This window comes from Eleutherodactylus coqui, chromosome 1, assembly GCF_035609145.1.
Source record: "Eleutherodactylus coqui strain aEleCoq1 chromosome 1, aEleCoq1.hap1, whole genome shotgun sequence".
Taxonomy (NCBI): Eukaryota; Metazoa; Chordata; class Amphibia; order Anura; family Eleutherodactylidae; genus Eleutherodactylus; species Eleutherodactylus coqui.
In genome coordinates this window covers 412,005,068-412,031,753 of record NC_089837.1, presented here as the reverse complement: position 1 = coordinate 412,031,753, position 26,686 = coordinate 412,005,068, and the positions used below count along the sequence as shown (strand labels likewise).

General features: G+C 50.3%; 1 protein-coding gene across 5 annotated transcripts in view; it reads right to left on the bottom strand.

Moving 5' to 3' along the window:
* MYCBP2 (MYC binding protein 2) overlaps positions 1–6,478 on the bottom strand; it is a 196,032-nt gene extending 189,554 nt beyond the window's left edge. For 4 of the 5 annotated variants that reach the window (XM_066580830.1, XM_066580838.1, XM_066580848.1 and 1 more), the window contains exon 1: positions 5,890–6,478. In XM_066580830.1, the coding sequence (XP_066436927.1) occupies positions 5,890–6,155 (266 nt within the window). In that variant the 5' untranslated portion in view covers positions 6,156–6,478. The remainder of the gene's footprint in view (positions 1–5,889) is intronic. The other variant, XM_066580857.1, reaches the window with a different exon arrangement.
* Between the last annotated feature and the right edge of the window lie 20,208 nt (positions 6,479–26,686).

Here is a 26,686-nt window from a genome sequence, read left to right as displayed (position 1 = left end):
CAATGAGGAGAAATAGAACCCTCATTCTTTGGATTGCTGCGGATGTCAGTGGTGAGACCTCCAATTATCATAAAGTTATCCCCTAATCTGTGGATAGGGAATAACTTTAAATTTTGGGATAGCCCCTTTACAACAGCATACGTTCATATACTTTTTTCACGTACTTTTAGAGCATATGCTAAATGAACATTAAAAAGCGTGATGTGAACCACCCCAATAAGTCATAGAAAACAGGTTACTGGTACCAGGCCCTTACTCTAACCCCTTAAAAAAAAAAAAAAAAAAAAAAAATTTAAAAAAAAAACTCCTTTTTCATTGTTACATTAACCCTTTCCAATCCACTGTCTGACCTCTGAAGACATTATGATTTAAGGCTATACAGCTCTGATGTTTGAAGACATCCGTCGGGGTTCTCTTACTGTATATTGCCAGTCTCTCTGCTGTCGGAGCCTATCCAACGTGTCACCTCATACAGTACTGGCTTTAGCCAGCAGATAGTGCCGTTGTATAATGGCAGAAAAAGAGTAAGCCCCCTAAGAAAGCAGCATAAAAATTGGATTGGAAAGGGTTAATGCTTTTCATCTAAGTATAAATAAATTCAAAAAGCAGCTACATTCATATCAAGATATATCAGAAATGAAAACGGGAGATCTGATCTGATCTCATGGGGACTGCCCCTTCTATCCATGTGTTGATACACCAGAGACTATGTGCGCTTACTAATCAAAGATTACTGTAGATTCTAAGTGATGGATCACACTAGATCCATTTCACAAAACCATCTCAACCTCCTGTCGATACGGCCAAGACTGTGGAGAAGCTGTAGTGCCAGCAAGAAAGCTGGTAACATGACTAGACACACCGCTCCGCCACACCCCGGCGAGTAACCTGCCTGAGAGCCAAACACTTGTCAGACCCGGTGGGGAGAACCTGTCATGCTTGTTTTCACGTGACGCTGGAATGCTCCTCGTGGGAACTAAGCTCGGCCTTCGGAGGCCTAATTCACATGAGTGGGTTCTTGGTGCATGTGCAGTTCTATGGACTATGCTTGGCCAGCACGGTGAAGGGAAGAAAATAAATTTAGAAAAAAAAAAATTAATATATATATATATCGCACTATTGTCAGCCGGTTCACAGATGACACTCGTCCACTCCACTTATTCACAGGAAAAAAAAAACAAAAACACAAGAATGCCATCTATGCCATCCATTTGCATCTATATTTCATGGATCTGTTGATGAGTGAAGTAGGAAGAAAAAAAAGCAGCTCTGAGAACCAGGAAGTGAAGAACGGAGACTTTATTTTGTGAACAAGAAAAAAAAAAATTAAAAATCACAGATTACATGTGGAAGTGAAAAAACCGACATAAGGACAGCAGACAGACATTAAATACACCCATCTGAATAAGCCCCAAGTAGAATTAACCCCCCCCCCCCCAAAAAAAAAAGCACATAACTGGCATCTAAATGAGGACCTAGTAATGGACGCTGGTGTAGATGGACGACAGTGGAGATGGCACACTACATCCTGCAGCTTCTGAGATTCTCCACATTCCGGTCCTCAGAGTAAAAGTGAAAAAAGCCATCGTACAAATTATTTATCAAAGCCCCTCATTACCAGGATTCTAGACTCCCTGCTTTAATGATTACTAGAGGGATTCCTTTACAAGGCTCGCTGTGCGCACAGAGCCGCCACTTGTGACATGTGACGAGAGCTGTCAGGACAACAAAGCTACGGGGGATAATGGAGGAATAAGACAGCTTATACCCAAGAACACTCCAGCAATATATCTACAGCTTCATCCATCATATCATCTGCAGTCCGGTCCGCTGCTGGAGACGGGACCTGGAAAAGGGCATCGATTCCATTAGTATAATAACTGGCTACACCACCACACCCAACTGACTTCCCATGGTACAGAAGCAGGGGCTTACAAAGTCTGCAAACCCTGGAAGAGGAGTACCTGGCACATGTCCAGTGCCCACAGCCACCTCCATAGGGCTGCCAGCATCACCCATGCCCATGGTGGGCGCATCACATGTGACAAGTGGGCATCATTGAGGCTCACATCCCTGGTACTAGCTCCACCCATCTGCCAGCGTAACCCTCCTTTATCTCCTTCCTGATGCACGTGGCATTGTACACAATGCAAGAGCTAGAAACAATACTTCAGGATTGTTCATGTGTTTGTATATACCCAGCCGTGCTGGCAGGGTTCGGGTCACACCAGCGTTGTGCGATAAGAAAAATAGCGCTTCAGTCATGAACGGCAGCACTGGAAGGACCCCACCGACTTATAAAAGGGTCTATAGGGATAAACTGAGGGGTCATATTTCTGATGGGGAAAATACAATTAAAAAAAAAGCATCCTGCATGCAGAAATATTCTACCCATAAAAGTATCTACAAGGGGGCGCCGCTAGAGATGAGCGAACGTACTCTGTTCGGGTGTTTTCGCACTTGAGCACCACTTTTTCCGAGTAACTGACTACTCGGATGAAAAGATTTGGGGGGGCGGAGTGGAGCGGCGGGTAGCAACCCCCAGCTCACCCCGAATCTTTTCATCCGAGTAGTCAGTTACTCGGAAAAAGGGATGCTCAAGTGCAAAAACACCCGAACTGAGTACGCTCGCTCATCTCTACTCGCTGCTCATCTTGGGGCCCGCTGCTCATCTTGGGGCTCATTCACATTGGAACCTTTGGGTTCAGTTTTCCTGCTCCGTTATATGAGCTTTTCACAGAACCAAGGCGTACCATGCAGCGATGGAGGTTCTGAATGAAACTTCCGACGCGAACGAGCCCTTCAACTGTCTCAAGAAGCGCCCAGCATATTTTGAAGGGGTTTTTCCAAGACCCCCCCAGATGTAATAAAAGCTATGGATTATTAGGAGAAACATGTCACCTGTTCATTCCAGCGCTCCCCGCCAGTCCGTGTTTCCAGCACTGTGGCGATGACATCACAACTACTTATGTAACCACTAGAGCTAATCTCTAGACTCAGTGGTCACTGGGGGATTCAGTGACGTCACCGCTGGGAAATAAGTGCCAGCGGGGAGAACAGACAGAAGGAACACGTCAGTTATGTTTGTTCATTGCTTTATGATGATCCATGACTTACTATATTTGTAGGGGTCTTGGAAAGACCCCTTTAACTAATAAAGATCAGGTGCCACCTCTCGGTTGCAAATAAGACTGAACGCAGCCAGTGACAATTAACCCTCAAAAATACACAATAGCACGCCCGATGCCTCGTATCCTCTAGCGGTGCCATGCACTCACCCGCTATAACTTCTGTCATGTGACCCTCCCTCCAATGGTGCTGCCTGTTCAGTGCCCACAAACCTCTACCCAGTAGGGTGCGTTCATACACTGCCAACCTGCTGTGGATCTGCGGCTGATTTCACCCTTCAAATCTGGAATCTGCTGCATATCAGCAACATGTGAACGCACCCTCAAGCTGGACTCATGTTGGCACAAAAATCTGCCTAAAGGTGGTTTCACATGTCGCTGATTTACTGTGGAATTTGGTGCAGATCTGCAGCCGATTCCACAGACTCAATTCAAAAGGGTGAAACTGGCAGCAGATCTACAACAGAATCTGCAGCAAATCAGCCACATGTGAAACCACCCTTAGGCCTCTTGCCCACGGGTAGATATTTTCTGCGGAATCCGTGGCAAACGTCTGTACAGCTGCTCCGCAGCAAATAGCGTTCACAGCATGCTATAGTAAATAGATTCTTCATTCACGCTTATGGAAATCAATTGTGGTTTCCTCAAGCGGAGGAAAGATCGTAGCATGCTCCATTTTTCTGCAGATTCCGCACGGATGGCTTGGTGGCCCTTCCACAATGACACTGCGGAAAGGTTGCGGATTCCGCATCATTGCTAGGCAATGACTTGGGAAAAGCAGAAGTATAAAAAAATATCTATAAAAATCTGTACTGCGCATGTCTGTTGGCTCACTGTGCGGACCAGCCGCAGTACAGATGAAAATGAAGGTGCCAGGTACGCGTAGGAGGCGCTGCTCTCAGGGTCGGATTCTGCACAGGGAACCCGGCTCCGCCGAGTGAAGGAGGCCCTAGGCTGCAATCACACAGGCAGGTTTAGGAGTCGGATCAGAGAGAGAGCGCATATTAAGAAGGGGCCGCTGACATCATCTGTATCCACCCCTGCTTCTGCCTCAAAAAATCTCCTACAAAACCTGCAAGTGCAACAAAGTTGCAGTCTGGAGCCACAGAAGACCGTCCCGCGTTGTGTTACATGGCTCCTGGGATTAAGGCCACTCACTACGGGCTTTTAAGCGCCATTCTAAAACGCTTTTTACAAACACGTTCGACAGCATTTTGTAAAGCGTCCCATCATTGCAATGGGTGATGTGGTGCAGTAAATGGCGCCGAAACGCACTAAATTGCAAAATACAGCGTTCGATTTAGCGCACGCTAGAAATGTCACGCTAAAACACTTGTCGGAGAAGCCCCATTGAAATCAATGGAGACTCCGCACAGCAATTTCAGAAGGCGGTCCAAACTGCCGCTAAACGCTATAAATAAATTTTAAAAAAACCACCTGTGTGAGAGCGACCTCATAGTAAAATGCTCCCAAACTGTTCCCTAGTAAAACAAGACTGATGGCACCACATGCCATCCTCCTCAATGCCAAATCTAAAGGTGCCATGCTTTACCTACGCAAACATCCATAGTTGGCATGTCTCTGCTTAAAGAGCCACTCCAGTGACTGACAGACATACACAGGTCTGGTAGTACCACCTCGTCATATCTGGAACTCCTGGAGTTGTCCTCAGGCGGGTCATGTGATCTCAGATCTACTTGGCTTTATGTTCTTACAAATTAATCAGTTTTTCAAACACCATGATTCCTGTATGATGGACCCAACCACACACTCTTGAGAGAGACACCAACTTCTATCACAGTTACTGCTGACTATGGCTCCTGTCACTCAGTATAATGAAGGGGATGACAATTAAACTTCCTGATCAGGCGATTGTGGTCTGTAGCTTATTTCAAGGAATGCAGATGATAATAGCAGTGTCATCCCAGCAGGCAGAGATGGTACAGTCCGTAGCTGAATATATGATGCATTATGGGAGTGTAAGCATAGGACTGGGAGAAATTTCAGCATCAGACAAGAGACGACACTGCAATATACAGAGGAGACCCCAGGTGCGACAACCAATCAGGTGAGGAGAGCAAAAATAGTGATTTTTTTGCTCGAGCGGCTCTTTAAACTAATGCCACACAGCTCAGCAATCTCCCGATCATGCCAACATCAAGAGATGCCACATATTTCCACTCAAAGACCAACTTAAAGATTTTTTTCGCTACACACATGGTACGCTATGCAGACCACTCCGTTTACTACATCTGCAGCAGGGGAGTTGGAAGACAAAAAAAGGATACGTTTTTAAAAAAAAACACAAACAAACATAATGGATACAAGTATTTCCGTTTGTTACAGAACAGAAAAACGAAAATAAAAAAAACTAGCAGCCAGATCTGCCCCAATGCCAGCGCCGGGCAGCGCCCACTCCCTAGAACGGTTTCTGTCATTTTATCGTTTTTCCCCATTTAGGAAGTGTGAACACTCCGATACAAAGTATCAATTTTCAGTTTTCTTTCCCAGATCAGTTTGTATCAGTTATTTATAGTGAGAAGAAAACAAAACTGAATGGGGTGAGATAAGGGCGCTGGGGTCGCCACCCACATCTACCCACCTGGCAGACCGGCTCACTGGGTACGTACACCGTGGCAGCCGCAGTCACAAGTGTGCCCATCATGCCACGATCACCTCTAACCACCCTGGCTGCTGCCAGCTCACCTGGACCCCCTGCCATCTGTAGTGTCCCCCGTGCACACAGCCCCCCTGCACGTACCTGGCCGCCGGGCCGCCGTGCTGCTCCCGGTCATTGACGGCGGCGGTGTAGATCTGCCGGTAGCGGTCAGCCAGGGCCTTGCCGGACAGCAGCAGCTGGTAGCGGGTCCTGCAGTCGGGCCCGGAGCTCAGCTCCTGACTCCCGGCCATGGAGAGCCGTGCGGGGCAGGAGGCTGAGGATGCGGGCAGGGGGCAGAAGCCGTTCCCCCCCGGGCCGGATGAGGCGGCGGCGGCGGGAGGAGGGGGTGCGGTTGCAGCGCACATCATCTTCCTCGGCGCGGTGTGTGCGTGTCACTGCAGCATCAGGGGCGACGGCCGCCTCTCCGTGTCCTGCGGGACAGCCCGGCCGCTGACAACCGTGTGCTGGGCGACAATCACCGCAATCCCCAAGTCAACCCACGCCCCGACCCCGTCACCATCCTCCCCGCACAGTGGCGTGCGCCCCTCTGCGGCGGCCTGTGCTCCGCGCCTCCCGTACAGCGCAGCCGGCCAGCTCCGGGACTCTGCAGCTCAGCTTCACCGCAGGCGCCGCGCAAGTGAAAGCTGCACACTCAGTGCTGCCATCTTAGCTTCATTATCTGCCTGCTGCTAGTTCTCCTCACACAGAGCATGCTGGGAGCTCACTCGTCTCTTCCTCCTAGGAACGCACTGCCCCCTGCCGGCCTGAGCTGTACACTGCGCCTGTCACCACTACAGCATGACACTACCTCCTGTACACTGCGCCTGTCACCACTACTACTACAGCATGACACTACCTCCTGTACACTGTGCCTGTCACCACTACTACTACAGCATGAAACTACTTCCTGTAGACTGTGCCAGTCACCACTACTACTACTACTAGAGCATGACACTACCTCCTGTACACTGTGCCTGTCACCACTACTACTATAGCATGACACTACCTCCTATACACTGTGCCTGTCACCACTACTACTATTACAGCATGACACTACCTCCTGTACACTGTGCCTGTCACCACTACTACTACAGCATGACACTACCTCCTGTACACTGTGCCTGTCACCACTACTACTACAGCATGAAACTACTTCCTGTAGACTGTGCCTGTCACCACTACGACATAACACTACCTCCTGTACACTGTGCCTGTCACCACTACTACTACAGCAGAACACTACCTCTTATACACTGCGCCTGTCACCACTACTACTACTATTACAGCATGACAGTACCTCCTGTACACTGTGCCTGTCACCACTACTACTATAGCATGACACTACCTCCTATACACTGTGCCTGTCACCACTACTACTATTACAGCATGACACTACCTCCTGTACACTGTGCCTGTCACCACTACTACTACAGCATGACACTACCTCCTGTACACTGTGCCTGTCACCACTACTACTATTACAGCATGACACTACCTCCTGTACACTGTGCCTGTCACCACTACTACTACAGCATGACACTACCTCCTGTACACTGTGCCTGTCACCACTATTACTACAGCAGAACACTACCTCTTATACACTGTGCCTGTGATCACTACTACTACAGCATGACAATACCTATTGTACACTGTACCTGTTACCACTACTACTACAGCATGACACTACCTCCTGTACACTGTGCCTATCATCACTACTACAGCATGACACTACCTCCTGTACACTGTGCCTGTCACCCCTACTACTACAGCATAACACTACCTCCTGTACACTGTGCCTGTCACCACTACTACTACTACAGCATGACAGTACCTCCTATACACTGTCCTGTCACCACTACTACTACAGCATGACACTACCTCCTATACACTGTGACTGTCACCACCACTACTACAGCATGACACTACCTCCTGTACACTGTGCCTGTCACCACTACTACTACAGCATGACACTACCTCCTGTACACTGCGCCTGTCACCACCACTACTACAGCATGACACTACCTCCTGTACACTGTGCCTGTCACCACTACTACTACAGCATGACACTACCTCCTGTACACTGCGCCTGTCACCACTACTACTACAGCATGACACTACCTCCTATACACTGTGCCTGTCATCACTACTACTACTACAGCAGCATGACAGTACCTCCTATACACTGTCCTGTCACCACTACTACTACAGCATGACACTACCTCCTATACACTGTGCCTGTCACCACAACTACTACAGCATGACACTACCTCCTATACACTGTGCCTCTCATGACTACTACTACTACTACTACAGCATGACACTACCCTCCTATACACTGTGCCTGTCACCACTACTACTACAGCATGACACTACCTCCTGTACACTGCGCCTGTCTCCACTACTACTACAGCATGACACTACCTCCTGTACACTGCGCCTGTCACCACTACTACTACAGCCTGACACTACCTCCTATACACTGTGCCTGTCACCACTACTACTACAGCATGACACTACCTCCTGTACACTGTGCGAGTCACCACTACTACTACAGCAGAACACTACCTCTTATACACTGTGCCTGTCACCACTACTACTGCAGCATGACACTACCTCCTATACACTATGCCTGTCACCACTACTACTACAGCATGACACTACCTCCTGTACACTGTGCCTGTCACCACTACTACCTAAGCATGACACTACCTCCTGTACACTGTACCTGTCACCACTACTACTACAGCATGAAACTGCCTCCTGTACACTGTACCTGTCACCACTACTACAGCATGACACTACCTCCTGTACACTGCGCCTGTCACCACAACTACTACAGCATGACACTACCTCCTGTACACTGTGCCTGTCATCACTACTACTACAGCATGACAGTACCTCCTGTACACTGTGCCTGTCACCACTACTACTACAGCATGAAACTACTTCCTGTAGACTGTGCCTGTCACCACTACGACATAACACTACCTCCTGTACACTGTGCCTGTCACCACTACTACTACAGCAGAACACTACCTCTTATAAACTGCGCCTGTCACCACTACTACTACTATTACAGCATGACAGTACCTCCTGTACACTGTGCCTGTCACCACTACTACTACAGCATGACACTACCTCCTATACACTGTGCCTGTCACCACTACTACTATTACAGCATGACACTACCTCCTGTACACTGTGCCTGTCACAACTACTACTACAGCATGACACTACCTCCTGTACACTGTGCCTGTCACCACTACTACTACAGCATGACACTACCTCCTGTACACTGTGCCTGTCACCACTATTACTACAGCAGAACACTACCTCTTATACACGGTGCCTGTGATCACTACTACTACAGCATGACAATACCTATTGTACACTGTACCTGTTACCACTACTACTACAGCATGACACTACCTCCTGTACACTGTGCCTATCATCACTACTACAGCATGACACTACCTCCTGTACACTGTGCCTGTCACCACTACTACTACAGCATAACACTACCTCCTGTACACTGTGCCTGTCACCACTACTACTACTACAGCATAGCACTATCTCCTGTACACTGTGCCAGTCACCACTACTACTACTACAGCATGACAGTACCTCCTATACACTGTCCTGTCACCACTACTACTACAGCATGACACTACCTCCTATACACTGTGCCTGTCATCACTACTACTACTACAGCAGCATGACAGTACCTCCTATACACTGTCCTGTCACCACTACTACTACAGCATGACACTACCTCCTATACACTGTGCCTGTCACCACAACTACTACAGCATGACACTACCTCCTATACACTGTGCCTCTCATGACTACTACTACTACTACTACAGCATGACACTACCCTCCTATACACTGTGCCTGTCACCACTACTACTACAGCATGACACTACCTCCTGTACACTGCGCCTGTCACCACTACTACTACAGCATGACACTACCTCCTGTACACTGTACTTGTCACCACTACTACAGCATAACACTACCTCCTGTACACTGTGCCTGTCACCACTACTACTACAGCATGACACTACCTCCTGTACACTGCGCCTGTCACTACTACTACTACAGCCTGACACTACCTCCTATACACTGTGCCTGTCACCACTACTACTACAGCATGACACTACCTCCTGTACACTGTGCGAGTCACCACTACTACTACTACAGCAGAACACTACCTCTTATACACTGTGCCTGTCACCACTACTACTGCAGCATGACACTACCTCCTATACACTATGCCTGTCACCACTACTACTACAGCATGACACTACCTCCTGTACACTGTGCCTGTCACCACTACTACTATAGCATGACACTACCTCCTGTACACTGTACCTGTTACCACTACTACTACAGCATGACACTGCCTCCAGTACACTGTTCCTGTCACCACTACTACTACAGCATGACACTACCTCCTGTACACTGTGCCTGTCACCACTACTACTACAGCATGACACTACCTCCTGCACACTGTGCCAGTCACCACTACTACTACTACAGCATGACAGTACCTCCTATACACTGTCCTGTCACCACTACTACTACAGCATGAAACTACTTCCTGTAGACTGTGCCTGTCACCACTACGACATAACACTACCTCCTGTACACTGTGCCTGTCACCACTACTACTACAGCATGACACTACCTCCTGTACACTGTGCCTGTCACCACTACTACTATAGCATGACACTACCTCCTGTACACTGTACCTGTTACCACTACTACTACAGCATGACACTGCCTCCAGTACACTGTTCCTGTCACCACTACTACTACAGCATGACACTACCTCCTGTACACTGTGCCTGTCACCACTACTACTACAGCATGACACTACCTCCTGTACACTGTGCCTGTCATCACTACTACTACAGCATGACAGTACCTCTTGTACACTGTGCCTGTCACCACTACTACTACAGCATGAAACTACTTCCTGTAGACTGTGCCTGTCACCACTACGACATAACACTACCTCCTGTACACTGTGCCTGTCACCACTACTACTACAGCAGAACACTACCTCTTATAAACTGCGCCTGTCACCACTACTACTACTATTACAGCATGACAGTACCTCCTGTACACTGTGCCTGTCACCACTACTACTACAGCATGACACTACCTCCTATACACTGTGCCTGTCACCACTACTACTATTACAGCATGACACTACCTCCTGTACACTGTGCCTGTCACAACTACTACTACAGCATGACACTACCTCCTGTACACTGTGCCTGTCACCACTACTACTACAGCATGACACTACCTCCTGTACACTGTGCCTGTCACCACTATTACTACAGCAGAACACTACCTCTTATACACGGTGCCTGTGATCACTACTACTACAGCATGACAATACCTATTGTACACTGTACCTGTTACCACTACTACTACAGCATGACACTACCTCCTGTACACTGTGCCTATCATCACTACTACAGCATGACACTACCTCCTGTACACTGTGCCTGTCACCACTACTACTACAGCATAACACTACCTCCTGTACACTGTGCCTGTCACCACTACTACTACTACAGCATAGCACTATCTCCTGTACACTGTGCCAGTCACCACTACTACTACTACAGCATGACAGTACCTCCTATACACTGTCCTGTCACCACTACTACTACAGCATGACACTACCTCCTATACACTGTGCCTGTCATCACTACTACTACTACAGCAGCATGACAGTACCTCCTATACACTGTCCTGTCACCACTACTACTACAGCATGACACTACCTCCTATACACTGTGCCTGTCACCACAACTACTACAGCATGACACTACCTCCTATACACTGTGCCTCTCATGACTACTACTACTACTACTACAGCATGACACTACCCTCCTATACACTGTGCCTGTCACCACTACTACTACAGCATGACACTACCTCCTGTACACTGCGCCTGTCACCACTACTACTACAGCATGACACTACCTCCTGTACACTGTACTTGTCACCACTACAACAGCATAACACTACCTCCTGTACACTGTGCCTGTCACCACTACTACTACAGCATGACACTACCTCCTGTACACTGCGCCTGTCACTACTACTACTACAGCCTGACACTACCTCCTATACACTGTGCCTGTCACCACTACTACTACAGCATGACACTACCTCCTGTACACTGTGCGAGTCACCACTACTACTACTACAGCAGAACACTACCTCTTATACACTGTGCCTGTCACCACTACTACTGCAGCATGACACTACCTCCTATACACTATGCCTGTCACCACTACTACTACAGCATGACACTACCTCCTGTACACTGTGCCTGTCACCACTACTACTATAGCATGACACTACCTCCTGTACACTGTACCTGTTACCACTACTACTACAGCATGACACTGCCTCCAGTACACTGTTCCTGTCACCACTACTACTACAGCATGACACTACCTCCTGTACACTGTGCCTGTCACCACTACTACTACAGCATGACACTACCTCCTGCACACTGTGCCAGTCACCACTACTACTACTACAGCATGACACTACCTCCTGTACACTGTTCCTGTCACCACTACTACTACAGCATGACACTACCTCCTATACACTGTGCCTGTCATCACTACTACTACTACTACTACTACAGCAGCATGACAGTACCTCCTATACACTGTGCTTGTCACCACTACTACTACAGCAGAACACTACCTCTTATACACTGTGCCTGTCACCACTCCTACTACAGCAGAACACTACCTCTTATACACTGTGCCTGTCACCACTACTACTACTGCATGACACTACCTCCTGTACACTGCGCCTGTCACCACTACTACTACAGCATGACACTACCTCCTGTACACTGTGCCTGTCATCACTACTACTACAGCATGACACTACCTCCTGTACACTGTGCCTGTCATCACTACTGCTACAGCATGAAACTACCTCCTGTAGACTGTGCCTGTCACCACTGCGACATAACACTACCTCCTGTACACTGTGCCTGTCACCACTACTACTACAGCAGAACACTACCTCTTATAAACTGCGCCTGTCACCACTACTACTACTATTACAGCATGACAGTACCTCCTGTACACTGTGCCTGTCACCACTACTACTACAGCATGACACTACCTCCTGTACACTGTGCCTGTCACCACTACTACTACAGCATGACACTACCTCCTGTACACTGTGCCTGTCACCACTATTACTACAGCAGAACACTACCTCTTATACACTGTGCCTGTCACTACTACGTCTACTACTACTACAGCATGACACTACCTCCTGTACACTGTGCCTGTCATCACTACTACTACAGCATGACAATACCTATTGTACACTGTACCTGTTACCACTACTACTACAGCATGACACTACCTCCTGTACACTGTGCCTATCATCACTACTACAGCATGACACTACCTCCTGTACACTGTGCCTGTCACCACTACTACTACTAAAGCATAACACTACCTCCTGTACACTGTGCCTGTCACCACTACTTCTACAGCATGACACTACTTCCTCTACACTGTACCTGTCACCACTACTACTACAGCATGACACTACCTCCTGTACACTGTGCCTGTCACCACTACTACTACAGCATGACACTACCTCCTGTACACTGTACCTGTCACCACTACTACTACGCGCATGACACTACCTCTTGTACACTGCGCCTGTCACCATCACTACTACTAAAGCATGACAGTACCTTCTGTACACTGTGCTAGTCACCACTACTACTACAGCATGGCACTACCCCCTGTACACTGTGCCAGTCACAACTACTACCACAGCATGGCACTACCTCCTGTAAACTGTGCCAGTTACCACTACGACTTCAGCATGACACTGCCTCCAGTACACTGTGCCTGTCAGCACTGGCAGGGGGTATACAGAGGACAAAAAAAATTGGCAAGTGGTCCATGGGACAAAAACGTTTGGGATCCTCTATACGACCTGTTTGGAGAGAGTGGTCATTCTTGACATCAAATGAAAAAACTATTAGAACCAGTAAAGGTGTACAGGTGCTGATGGAAGCCTTCTTGCTGCCTGAGAGAGTGACCTGAAAGCCCAACAAAAGGCCACTCCAAGGATGGCACAAAAGAGGCAACCGTAAATCATCAGGCTGCAAAGACAGCCACACAGAAGCCCACACTTGATCCTTCAGGTGTTGGGGCAGAACAGGTACTTCTTCAGATGACACCCCTGGTGGATTATGACCTTTTGATTCTGTTACAAATGCAGGCAATCATGGGCGGGGGAGAAAGGAACAATGGGAACCAGCAGGAGGGGCAGAGACACCTGGAGATGCATGGATGGTATCCAATAAGCTCTGTCTTCCACAGAGATACCCACCTGTCAAAAAACAGCTATGACAAATGTGGTCGCTAGTCATTTTTCTGCACCAGTATTTAGTGTCATGACAGCTAAATACACACAGGGCTGCCTGATTTGTGCACAGAACAACGTGGGTAGGTCTGTACAGACTCTCATGCAGTATATCCCTTGTCCCGACTACCCATTCCAGTGTCTTCAAATAGACTACATCCAACTGCCAAGGGTGAGCAGGTACTAGTACGTTCTGGTCTGGCTAAACCTCTTCTCAGGGTAGCCAGTCTGGCCTACCCACTCACAAACGCCACCGCCAAGAACTCATCTCTGAGGTGGTATACTTGTACAGTGTACCAGAGACAATTGAGAATGACCGAGGCACTCCCTTCATGGGAGAAGTGATGTAGGAAGTAATGAAAGAATGGGGGTAGAACAGGTCTTTCATGCTCTGTACCATCCACAATCCACAAAGCAGTGGTAGAGCAGAGAGCTTAAATGGTACCTTAGAAACCACGATCCAGAAGGCCATAGCAGAGCTCAATAGACCATGGACCGAGTACCTCTCCTTGGCACTTTACTCCATAAGGCACACCTAACAGAACAGGCCTCAACCCATATGAAGTACTTTTTGGCTTAACCCCAAGTTTAGGATTGTATTTTCCATGATAACTCCAGATGCAGCATGGTAGCTTGACAAACTATGCTCTCACAAAACGCCTAGCTAATGTATATTCTTGAGTGTTTGCTTCCCTTCCAGATCCTGACAGTTTAGAAGGAACTCATTCTGTGAAATTAGGAGATTGGGTGGTTACTAGAGATGAGCGAACACCAAAATGTTCGGGTGTTCGTTATTCGGAACGAACTTCCCGTGATGCTCGAGGGTTCGTTTCGAACAACGAACCCCATTGAAGTCAATGGGCGACCAGAACATTTTTGTATTTCGCCGATGCTCGCTAAGGTTTTCATGTGTGAAAATCTGGGCAATTCAAGAAAGTGATGGGAATGACACAGTGACGGATAGGGCAGGCGAGGGGCTACGTGTTGGGCTGCATCTCAAGTTCACAGGTCCCACTATTAAGCCACAATACCGGCAAGAGTGGGCCCCCCCCCCTCCCAACAACTTTTACTTCTGAAAAGCCCTCATTAGCATGGCATACCTTTGCTAAGCACCACACTACCTCCAACAAAGCACAATCACTGCCTGCATGACACTCCACTGACACTTCTCCTGGGTTACATGCTGCCCAACCGCCCCCCCTCCCCCCCCACAGCGCACACCAAAGTGTCCCTGGGCAGCCTTCAGCTGCCCTCATGCCACACCACGCTCATGTCTATTTAGAATTGCGTCTGCCATGACGAGGGACCGCAGGCACACACTGCAGAGGTTGGCACGGCTAGGCAGCGACCCTCTTTAAAAGTGGCGGAGCGATAGCCCACAATGCTGTACAGAAGCAATGAGAAATAGAATCCTGTGCCACCGCCATCAGGAGCTGCACACGTGGGCATAGCAATGGGGAACCTATGTGCCACACACTATTCATTCTGTCAAGGTGTCTGCATGCCCCAGTTAGACCGGGCTTTTTAATTCATAGACACAGGCAGGTACAACTCCCTATTGTGAAGTCCCTGTCGACCCACAGCATGGGTGGCTCCCTGGAACCCACCGGCGGTACACAGAAATATCCCATTGCATTGCCCAACACAGCTGAGGTAGTAATGTCGTGCTTAATGCAGGTGGGCTTCGGCCCACACTGCATGCCCCAGTCTGACTGGGGTTCTTTATAAGTGTACAGATGTAGTAAAAACTCCGTGTGCACCTACAGCATGGGTGGGTGCCAGGAAGCCACCGGCGGTACATAGAAATATCCCATTGCATTGCCCAACACAGCTGAGGTAGTAATGTTGTGCTTAACCCTTTCCAATCCAATTTGTATATGGTTTTCCTAGGGGGCTTACTCTTTTTCTGCTGTTATACAACGGCGCTATATGCTGGCTAAAGCCAGTACTGCATGAGCTGACACGTAGGATAGGCTCCGACAGCAGAGAGGCTGGCAATATACAGTAAGAGAACCCCGACGGACGTCTACCAACAACGGAGCTGTACAGCCTTAAACCCTAATGTCTTCACAGGTCACACAGTGGACTGGAAAGGGTTAATGCAGGTGGGTTTCGGCCCACACTGCATGCCCCAGTCAGACTGGGGTTCTTTACAAGTGGACACATGTAGGTTAAACTCCCTGTGGACCCACTGCCTGGGTGGGTGCCAGGAAGCCACCGGCGGTACATAGAAATATCCCATTGCATTGCCCAACACAGCTGAGGTAGTAATGTCGTGCGTAATACAGGTGGGCTTCGGCCCACACTGCATGCCCCAGTCAGACGGGTTCTTTAGAAGTGTACAGATGTATTAAAAACTCAGTGTGCACCTACAGCATGGGTGGCTCCCTGGAACCCACCGGCGGTACACAAAAATATCCCATTGCATTGCCCAACACAGCTGAGGTAGTAATGTCGTGCTTAATGCAGGTGGGCTTCGGCCCACACTGCATGCCCCAGTCAGACTGGGGTTCTTTACAAGTGGACACATGTAGGTTAAACTCCCTGTGGACCCACTGCCTGGGTGGGTGCCAGGAAGCCACCGGCGGTACATAGAAATATCCCATTGCATTGCCCAACACAGCTGAGGTAGTAATGTCGTGCGTAATACAGGTGGGCTTCGGCCCACACTGCATGCCCCAGTCAGACGGGTTCTTTAGAAGTGTACAGATGTATTAAAAACTCAGTGTGCACCTACAGCATGGGTGGCTCCCTGGAACCCACCGGCGGTACATAAAAATATCCCATTGCATTGCCCAACACAGCTGAGGTAACGTCAGCTGTAATGCAGGTGGCCTAAAAATTAATTTGATTACACTGTAGGCGAGGGCCCACAAAAATTGCTGTATCAACAGTACTAATGTACATCCCAAAAATTGGCCATGGCCAGCCAAGAGGGCAGGTGAAACCCATTAATCGCTTTGGTTAATGTGGCTTAAGTGGTAACTAGGCCTGGAGGCAGCCCAGTGTAACGAAAAATTGGTTCAAGTTAAAGTTCCAATGCTTTTAAGCGCATTGAAACTTATAAAAATTGTTCTGAAAAATTATTTGAGTGAGCCTTGTGGCCCTAAGAAAAATTGCCCGTTCAGCGTGATTACGTGAGGTTTCAGGAGGAGGAGCAGGAGGAGGAGGAGGAGGAATATTAGACACAGATTGATGAAGCAGAAATGTCCCCGTTTTGGATGGTGAGAGAGAACGTAGCTTCCATCCGCGGGTGCAGCCTACGTATTGCTTACGTATCGCTGCTGTCCGCTGGTGGAGAACAGAAGTCTGGGGAAATCCAGCCTTTGTTCATCTTGATGAGTGTTAGCCTGTCGGCACTGTCGGTTGACAAGCGGCTACGCTTATCTGTGATGATTCCCCCAGCCGCACTAAACACCCTCTCCGACAAGACGCTAGCCGCAGGACAAGCAAGCACCTCCAGGGCATACAGCGCTAGTTCAGGCCACATGTCCAGCTTCGACACCCAGTAGTTGTAGGGGGCAGAGGCATCACCAAGGATGGTCGTGCGATCCGCTACGTACTCCCTCACCATCCTTTTACAGTGCTCCCGCCGACTCAGCCGTGACTGGGGAGCGGTGACACAGTCTTGGTGGGGAGCCATAAAGCTGGCCAGGCCCTTAAAGACTGTTGCACTGCCTGGGATGTACATGCTGCTCGATCTACGCACATCCCCTGCTACCTTGCCCTCGGTACTGCGCCTTCTGCCACTAGCGCTGTCGGCTGGGAATTTTACCATCAGCTTGTCCGCAAGGGTCCTGTGGTATAGCAACACTCTCGAACCCCTTTCCTCTTTGGGAATCAGAGTGGGCAGGTTCTCCTTATACCGTGGATCGAGCAGTGTGTACACCCAGTAATCCGTAGTGGCCAGAATGCGTGCAACGCGAGGGTCACGAGAAAGGCATCCTAACATGAAGTCAGCCATGTGTGCCAGGGTACCTGTACGCAACACATGGCTGTCTTCACTAGGAAGATCACTTTCAGGATCCTCCTCCTCCTCCTCCTCCTCCTCAGGCCATACACGCTGAAAGGATGACAGGCAATCAGCCGGTGTACCGTCAGCAGCGGCCCAAGCTGTCTCTTCCCCCTCCTCCTCATCCTCCTCATGCTCCTCCTCCTCCTCCTGTACGCGCTGAGAAATAGACAGGAGGGTGCCCTGACTATCCAGCGGCATACTGTCTTCCCCCGCCCCCGTTTCCGAGCGCAAAGCAGCTGCCTTTATGGTTTGCAGGGAATTTCTCAAGATGCATAGCAGAGGAATGGTGACGCTAATGATTGCAGCATCGCCGCTCACCACCTGGGTAGACTCCTCAAAATTACCAAGGACATGGCAGATGTCTGCCAACCAGGCCCACTCTTCTGAAAGGAATTGAGGAGGCTGACTCCCACTGCGCCGCCCATGTTGGAGTTGGTATTCCACTATTGCTCTACGCTGCTCATAGAGCCTAGCCAACATGTGGAGCGTAGAGTTCCACCGTGTGGGCACGTCGCACAGCAGTCGGTGCACTGGCAGCTTAAAGTGATGTTGCAGGGTGCGCAGGGTGGCAGCGTCCGTGTGGGACTTGCGGAAATGTGCGCAGAGCCGGCGCGCCTTTACGAGCAGGTCTGACAAGCGTGGGTAGCTTTTCAGAAACCGCTGAACCACCAAATTAAAGACGTGGGCCAGGCATGGCACGTGCGTGAGGCTGCCAAGCTGCAGAGCCGCCACCAGGTTACGCCCGTTGTCACACACGACCATGCCCGGTTGGAGGCTCAGCGGCGCAAGCCAGCGGTCGGTCTGCTGTGTCAGACCCTGCAGCAGTTCGTGGGCCGTGTGCCTCTTATCGCCTAAGCTGAGTAGTTTCAGCACGGCCTGCTGACGCTTGCCCACCGCTGTGCTGCCACACCGCGCGACACCGACTGCTGGCGACATGCTGCTGCTAACACATCTTGATTGCGAGACAGAGGAGGAGGAGGAGGAGGAGGAGGGTGCTTTAGTGGAGGAAGCATACACCGCCGAACATACCACCACCGAGCTGGGGCCCGCAATTCTGGGGGTGGGTAGGACGTGAGCGGTCCCAGGCTCTGACTCTGTCCCAGCCTCCACTAAATTCACCCAATGTGCCGTCAGGGAGATGTAGTGGCCCTGCCCGCCTGTGCTTGTCCACGTGTCCGTAGTTAAGTGGACCGTGGCAGTAACCGCGTTGGTGAGGGCGCGCACAATGTTGCGGGAGACGTGGTCGTGCAGGGCTGGGACGGCACATCGGGAAAAGTAGTGGCGACTGGGAACTGAGTAGTGCGGGGCCGCCGCCTCCATGATACTTTTGAAGGACTCAGTTTCCACAACCCTATACGGCAGCATCTCAAGGCTGATGAATTTTGCTATGCGGACGGTTAACGTTTGAGCGTGCGGGTGCGTGGCGGCGTACTTGCGCTTGCGCTCGAACACTTGCGCAAGCGACGGCTGAACGGTGCGCTGAACTACACTGCTGGATGGGGCCGAGGACAGCGGAGATGAGGGTGTGGGTGCAGGCCATGAGGCGGTAGTGCCTGTGTCCTGAGAGGGGGGTTGCATCTCAGTGGCAGGTTGGGGCACAGGGGGAGAGGCAGGGGTGCAAACCGGAGGCGGTGAACGGCCTTCGTCCCACCTTGTGGGGTGCTTGGCCATCATATGTCTGCGCATGGTGGTGGTGGTGAGGCTGTTGGTGTTGGCTCCCCGGCTGAGCTTTGCGCAACAAAGGTTGCACACCACTGTTCGTCGGTCGTCAGGCGTCTCTGTGAAAAACTGCCAGACCTTAGAGCACCTCGGCCTCTGCAGGGTGGCATGGCGCGAGGGGGCGCTTTGGGAAACACTTGGTGGATTATTCGGTCTGGCCCTGCCTCTACCCCTGGACACCGCACTGCCTCTTGCAACCTGCCCTGCTGATGCCCTTGACTCCCCCTCTGAAGACCTGTCCTCCTGAGTAAGCGTTGCACACCAGGTGGGGTCAGTCACCTCATCGTCCTGCTGCTCTTCCTCCGAATCCTCTGTGCGCTGCTCCCTTGGACTTACTGCCCTTACTACTACCTCACTGCAAGACAAGTGTGTCTGATCGTCATCATCCTCCTCACCCACAGAAAGTTGTTGAGACAGTTGGCGGAAGTCCCCAGCCTCTTCCCTCGGACCCCGGGAACTTTCGAATGGTTGGGCATCAGTGACGATAAACTCCTCTGGTGGGAGAGGAACCGCTGCTGCCCAATCTAAGCAGGGGCCCGAGAACAGTTCCTGGGAGTGTTCCCGCTCCTGAGCAGGTGTCATTGTAGTGGAGTGAGGAGGCTGGGAGGAAGGAGGAGCAGCAGACAGAGGATTCGGATTTGCAGCAGTGGACGGCGCAGAACTGCGTGTTGACGATAGGTTGCTCGAAGCACTTTCTGCCATCCAGGACAGGACCTGCTCACACTGCTCATTTTCTAATAACCGTCTCCCGCGTGGACCCATTAATTGGGCGATGAATGTGGGGACGCCAGAAACGTGCCTCTCTCCTAATCGCGCAGCAGTCGGCTGCGACACACCGGGATCAGGAGCTCGGCCTGTGCCCACACCCTGACTTGGCCCTCCGCGTCCTCGGCCGCGTCCACGTCCTCTAGGCCTACCCCTACCCCTCAGCATGCTGTATTACCAGTGATTTGATTTAACAGGCAGGAAATAAATTGGCGCAAGACTGCAGGCCAAATATAATTTTTGCCCTTTTGGGAAAACGAAAGGCCCCACTGCCTCTAGTGAATGAATAATCTAAGTTTAATAACTGTGCTGTGTCCCTGCTTATGTGTCACAGAACGTGAGGGTAGCAGAGTTATTATAACTCTGGCAGAGCAGGTATTTTTTTTCCCAATTAAGGAAAGCAAATGGCGAAGCCAGCAGTAAAGCGTAGCTGGGTGCGTATGATTTAGCAATGTTTTTCACGCAGCTCACACGTGTCCACAGGCGTTAGGACGGACAGAGGCTGGACAAATAGATTTGTTTTCAGTTTTTTCCCACCAAAAGGCAGCACTGCGTATATTCAATGAACATGAGAAGTGTAATAACTGTGCTGTGTCCCTGCTTATGTGTCACAGAACGTGAGGGTAGCAGAGTTATTATAACTCTGGCAGAGCAGGTATTTTTTTTCCCAATTAAGGAAAGCAAATGGCGAAGCCAGCAGTAAAGCGTAGCTGGGTGCGTATGATTTAGCAATGTTTTTCACGCAGCTCACACGTGTCCACAGGCGTTAGGACGGACAGAGGCTGGACAAATAGATTTGTTTTCAGTTTTTTCCCACCAAAAGGCAGCACTGCGTATATTCAATGAACATGAGAAGTGTAATAACTGTGCTGTGTCCCTGCTTATGTGTCACAGAACGTGAGGGTAGCAGAGTTATTATAACTCTGGCAGAGCAGGTATTTTTTTTCCCAATTAAGGAAAGCAAATGGCGAAGCCAGCAGTAAAGCGTAGCTGGGTGCGTATGATTTAGCAATGTTTTTCACGCAGCTCACACGTGTCCACAGGCGTTAGGACGGACAGAGGCTGGACAAATAGATTTGTTTTCAGTTTTTTCCCACCAAAAGGCAGCACTGCGTATATTCAATGAACATGAGAAGTGTAATAACTGTGCTGTGTCCCTGCTTATGTGTCACAGAACGTGAGGGTAGCAGAGTTATTATAACTCTGGCAGAGCAGGTATTTTTTTTCCCAATTAAGGAAAGCAAATGGCGAAGCCAGCAGTAAAGCGTAGCTGGGTGCGTATGATTTAGCAATGTTTTTCACGCAGCTCACACGTGTCCACCGCCCGTAAGGACGGACACAGGCTGGACAAATAGATTTGTTTCCACTTGTTTTTCCACCAAAAGGCAGCACTGCGTATATTCTATGAATAATAACTGTGTTGTGGCCCTGCCTATACAATTCTTTCCCTGCAGTATCAATGGAGGGTGGAATGCTCTGCAGAGGCGATTTTGAGAAGCCCAAAAAAAATGCAGCACAGCTAACAGCAGCCTGGACAGTACTGCACACGGATAAATATGGCCCTAGAAAGGACCGTTGAGGTTCTTGAAGGCTACACGCACTCCTAACACTCTCCCTGCCTATGCAGCACTTCTGTCCCTAATGCCAGGTGCAACGCTCTGCAGAGCCGATTTTGAGAAAAAAAAAAATGGCACTGCTAACAGCAGCCAACACACAGCTATCAGTGGCCCTAATAAGGACCTTTGGGGGGTCTTGAAGCCTACACTAACTACCAATTCTTTCCCTACAGCAGCTCCGGTATAAACAGCACTGTCCCTCATCTAACTCACACGGCATCTGAGGCGAGCCGCGGGAGGGGCCGACTTTTATATTAGGCGAACACCTGATCTCGCCAGCCACTCACAGCAGGGGGGTGGTATAGGGCTTAAACGTTGCAGGGGGAAGTTGTAATGCCTTCCCTGTCTTTCAATTGGCCAGAAAAGCGCGCTAACGTCTCAGGGAAGGAAGTGAAAGTAACCAGAACACCGCATGGTGTTCGTTACGAATAACGAACATCCCGAACACCCTAATATTCGCACGAATATCAAGCTCGGACGAACGCGTTCGCTCATCTCTAGTGGTTACCAAAAGACAAGTCCACAAAACTCTAGAACCCAGACTTGATGGTCCATAACAAGTGTTCCTTACCACCGCTACATATGTTCAGCTGGAAGGACAAATCCAATTGGATAGACAATATGTTTTCTCCTAAGTTGTTCAATCCCTGTTCACAGTTATGGTTTAGAGATGAGCGAACGTACTCGTCCGAGCTTGATATTCGTGCGAATATTAGGGTGTTCGGGATGCTCGTTACTCGTAACGAGTACCACGCGGTGTTCCGGTTACTTTCAGTTTCCTCTCTGAGACGTTAGCGTGCTTTTCTGGCCAATTGAAAGACAGGGAAGGCATTACAACTTCCCCCTGTGACGTTCAAGCCCTATACCACCCCCCTGCTGTGAGTGGCTGGGGCGATCAGATGTCACCCGAGTATAAAAATCGGCCCCTCCCGCGGCTCGGCTCAGATGCCTTTTGAGTTAGCTGAGGGACAGTGGTATCGTGCTGGAGCTGCTGTAGGGAGAGCGTTAGGAGTTAGTGTAGGCTTCAAGAACCCCAACAGTCCTTCTCAGGGCCACATCTAATAGTGTGCAGTACTGTGTTAGCACTGTATTTTTTTTTTTTTTTTCAAAATTGGATCTGCAGAGCATTGCGCCCTGCAATAGGGACAGAAGTGGTGGTTAGGCAGGGAGAGTGTTAGCAGTGAGTGTAGGCTTCAAGAACCCCAACGGTCCTTTCTAGGGCCACATCTATCCGTGTGCAGTACTGTCCAGGCTGCTGTTAGCAGTGTTGCATATTTTTTTTTTTTTCTCAAAACCGGCTGTGCAGACCATTGCACCCGGCATTAATACTACAGGGATAGAATTGTGTAGGCAGGGCCAGAAGACATACATTATTCATTGAATAGACGCAGTGTGGCTTTTCCTTTGAAAAACAAGGGAAAAAATTCTATTTCGCCTGCCTCTGACAGTCCTCAGGGCTCTGGGTACGTGTGTGCTGCGTGCAGAACGTTAAAAAAAATCAGACGCAGCCAGCTACGTTTTACTGCAGGCTTGCGCCAATTTTTTTCCTGCATGAGAAATCCCTGATCTGCTGTAGCGAATAACTTTGCATCACTGCAGTTCTCTGACAGATTTGCAGGGCCACAACACAGTTATTAAACTTAGTAGTATTCATTGAATACACGCAGTGTGGCTTGTCCTTTGAAAAACAAGGGAAAAAATTCTATTTCGCCTGCCTCTGACAGTCCTCAGGGCTCTGGGTACGTGTGTGCTGTGTGCAGAACGTTAAAAAAAATCAGACGCAGCCAGCTACGTTTTACTGTAGGCTTGCGCCAATTTTTTTCCTGCATGGGAAATCCCTGATCTGCTGTAGCGAATAACTTTGCATCACTGCAGTTCTCTGACACATTTGCAGGGCCACAACACAGTTATTAAACTTAGTAGTATTCATTGAATACACGCAGTGTGGCTTGTCCTTTGAAAAACAAGGGAAAAAATTCTATTTTGGCTGCAGGCTTGCGCCAATTTCTTTCCTGCATGGGAAATCCCTGATCTGCTGGAGCGAATAACTTTGCATCACTGCAGTTCTCTGACACATTTGCAGGGCCACAACACAGTTATTAAACTTAGTAGTATTCATTGAATACAGGCAGTGTGGCTTGTCCTTTGAAAAACAAGGGAAAAAATTCTATTTTGGCTGCAGGCTTGCGCCAATTTCTTTCCTGGCTTGGAAATCACTGGTAATACAGCATGCTGAGGGGTAGGGGTAGGCCTAGAGGACGTGGACGCGGCCGAGGACGCGTAGGCCCAAGTGAGGGTGTGGGCACAGGCCGAGCTCCTGATCCAGGTGTGTCGCAGCCGACTGCTGCGCGATTAGGAGAGAGGCACGTTTCTGGCGTCCCCACATTCATCACCCAATTAATGGGTCCACGCGGGAGACCTTTATTAGAAAATGAGCAGTGTGAGCAGGTCCTGTCATGGATGGCAGAAAGTGCTTCGAGCAAGCTATCATCCACCCAGAGTTCTGCGCCGTCCAGTGCTGCAAATCCGAATCCTCTGTCTGCTGCTCCTCCTTCCTCCCAGCCTCCTCACTCCACTACAATGACACATGCTCAGGAGCGGGAAGACTCCCAGGAACTGTTCTCGGGCCCCTGCTCAGATTGGGCAGCAGTGGTTCCTCTCCCACCAGAGGAGTTTATCGTCACTGATGCACAACCATTGGAAAGTTCCCGGGGTCCGGGGAATGAGGCTGGGGACTTCCGGCAACTGTCTCAAGACCTTTCAGTGGGTGAGGAGGACGATGACGATGAGACACAGTTGTCTTGCAGTGAGGTAGTAGTAAGGGCAGTAAGTCCGAGGGCGGAGCGCACAGAGGATTCGGAGGAAGAGCAGCAGGACGATGAGGTGACTGACCCCACCTGGTGTGCAACGCCTACTCAGGACAGGTCTTCAGAGGGGCAGGCAAGGGCAGCAGCAGGGCAGGTTGCAAGAGGCAGTGCGGTGGCCAGGGGTGGAGGCAGGGCCAGACCGAATAATCCACCAACTGTTTCCCAAAGCGCACCCTCGCGCCATGCCACCCTGCAGAGGCCGAGGTGCTCTAAGGTCTGGCAGTTTTTCACAGAGACGCCTGACGACCGACGAACAGTGGTGTGCAACCTTTGTCGCGCCAAGATCAGCCGGGGAGCCACCACCAACAGCCTCACCACCACCAGCATGCGCAGACATATGATGGCCAAGCACCCCACAAGGTGGGACGAAGGCCGTTCACCGCCTCCGGTTTGCACCGCTGCCTCTCCCCCTGTGCCCCAACCTGCCACTGAGATCCAACCCCCCTCTCAGGACACAGGCACTACCGTCTCCTGGCCTGCACCCACACCCTCACCTCCGCTGTCCTCGGCCCCATCCACCAATGTCTCGCACCGCACAGTCCAGCCGTCGCTAGCGCAAGTGTTGGAGCGCAAGCGCAAGTACGCCGCCACGCACCCGCACGCTCAATCGTTAACCGTCCACATAGCCAAAATTATCAGCCTTGAGATGCTGCCGTATAGGGTTGTGGAAACGGAGGCTTTCAAAGCTATGATGGCGGAGGCGGCGCCGCGCTACTCAGTTCCCAGTCGCCACTACTTTTCCCGATGTGCCGTCCCAGCCCTGCACGACCACGTCTCCCGCAACATTGTACGCGCCCTCACCAATGCGGTTAGTGGCAAGGTCCACTTAACTACGGACACGTGGACAAGCACAGGCGGGCAGGGCCACTACATCTCCCTGACGGCACATTAGGTGAATTTAGTGGAGGCTGGGACAGAGTCAGAGCCTGGGACCGCTCACGTCCTACCCACCCCCAGAATTGCGGGCCCCAGCTTGGTGGTGGTATGTTCGGCGGTGTATGCTTCCTCCACTAAAGCACCCTCCTCCTCCTCCTCAACCTCTGTCTCGCAATCTAGATGTGTCAGCAGCAGCAGGACGTCGCCAGCAGTCGGTGTCGCGTGGCGTGGCAGCACAGCGGTGGGCAAGCGTCAGCAGGCCGTGCTGAAACTACTCAGCTTAGGAGATAGGAGGCACACAGCCCACGAACTGCTGCAGGGTCTGACAGAGCAGACCGACCGTTGGCTTGCGCCGCTGAGCCTCCAACCGGGCATGGTCGTGTGTGACAACGGCCGTAACCTGGTGGCGGCTCTGCAGCTCGGCAGCCTCACGCACGTGCCATGCCTGGCCCACGTCTTCAATTTGGTGGTTCAGCGCTTTCTGAAAAGCTACCCACGCTTGTCAGACCTGCTCGTAAAAGTGCGCCGGCTCTGCGCACATTTCCGCAAGTCCCACACGGACGCTGCCACCCTGCGCACCCTGCAACATCGGTTTA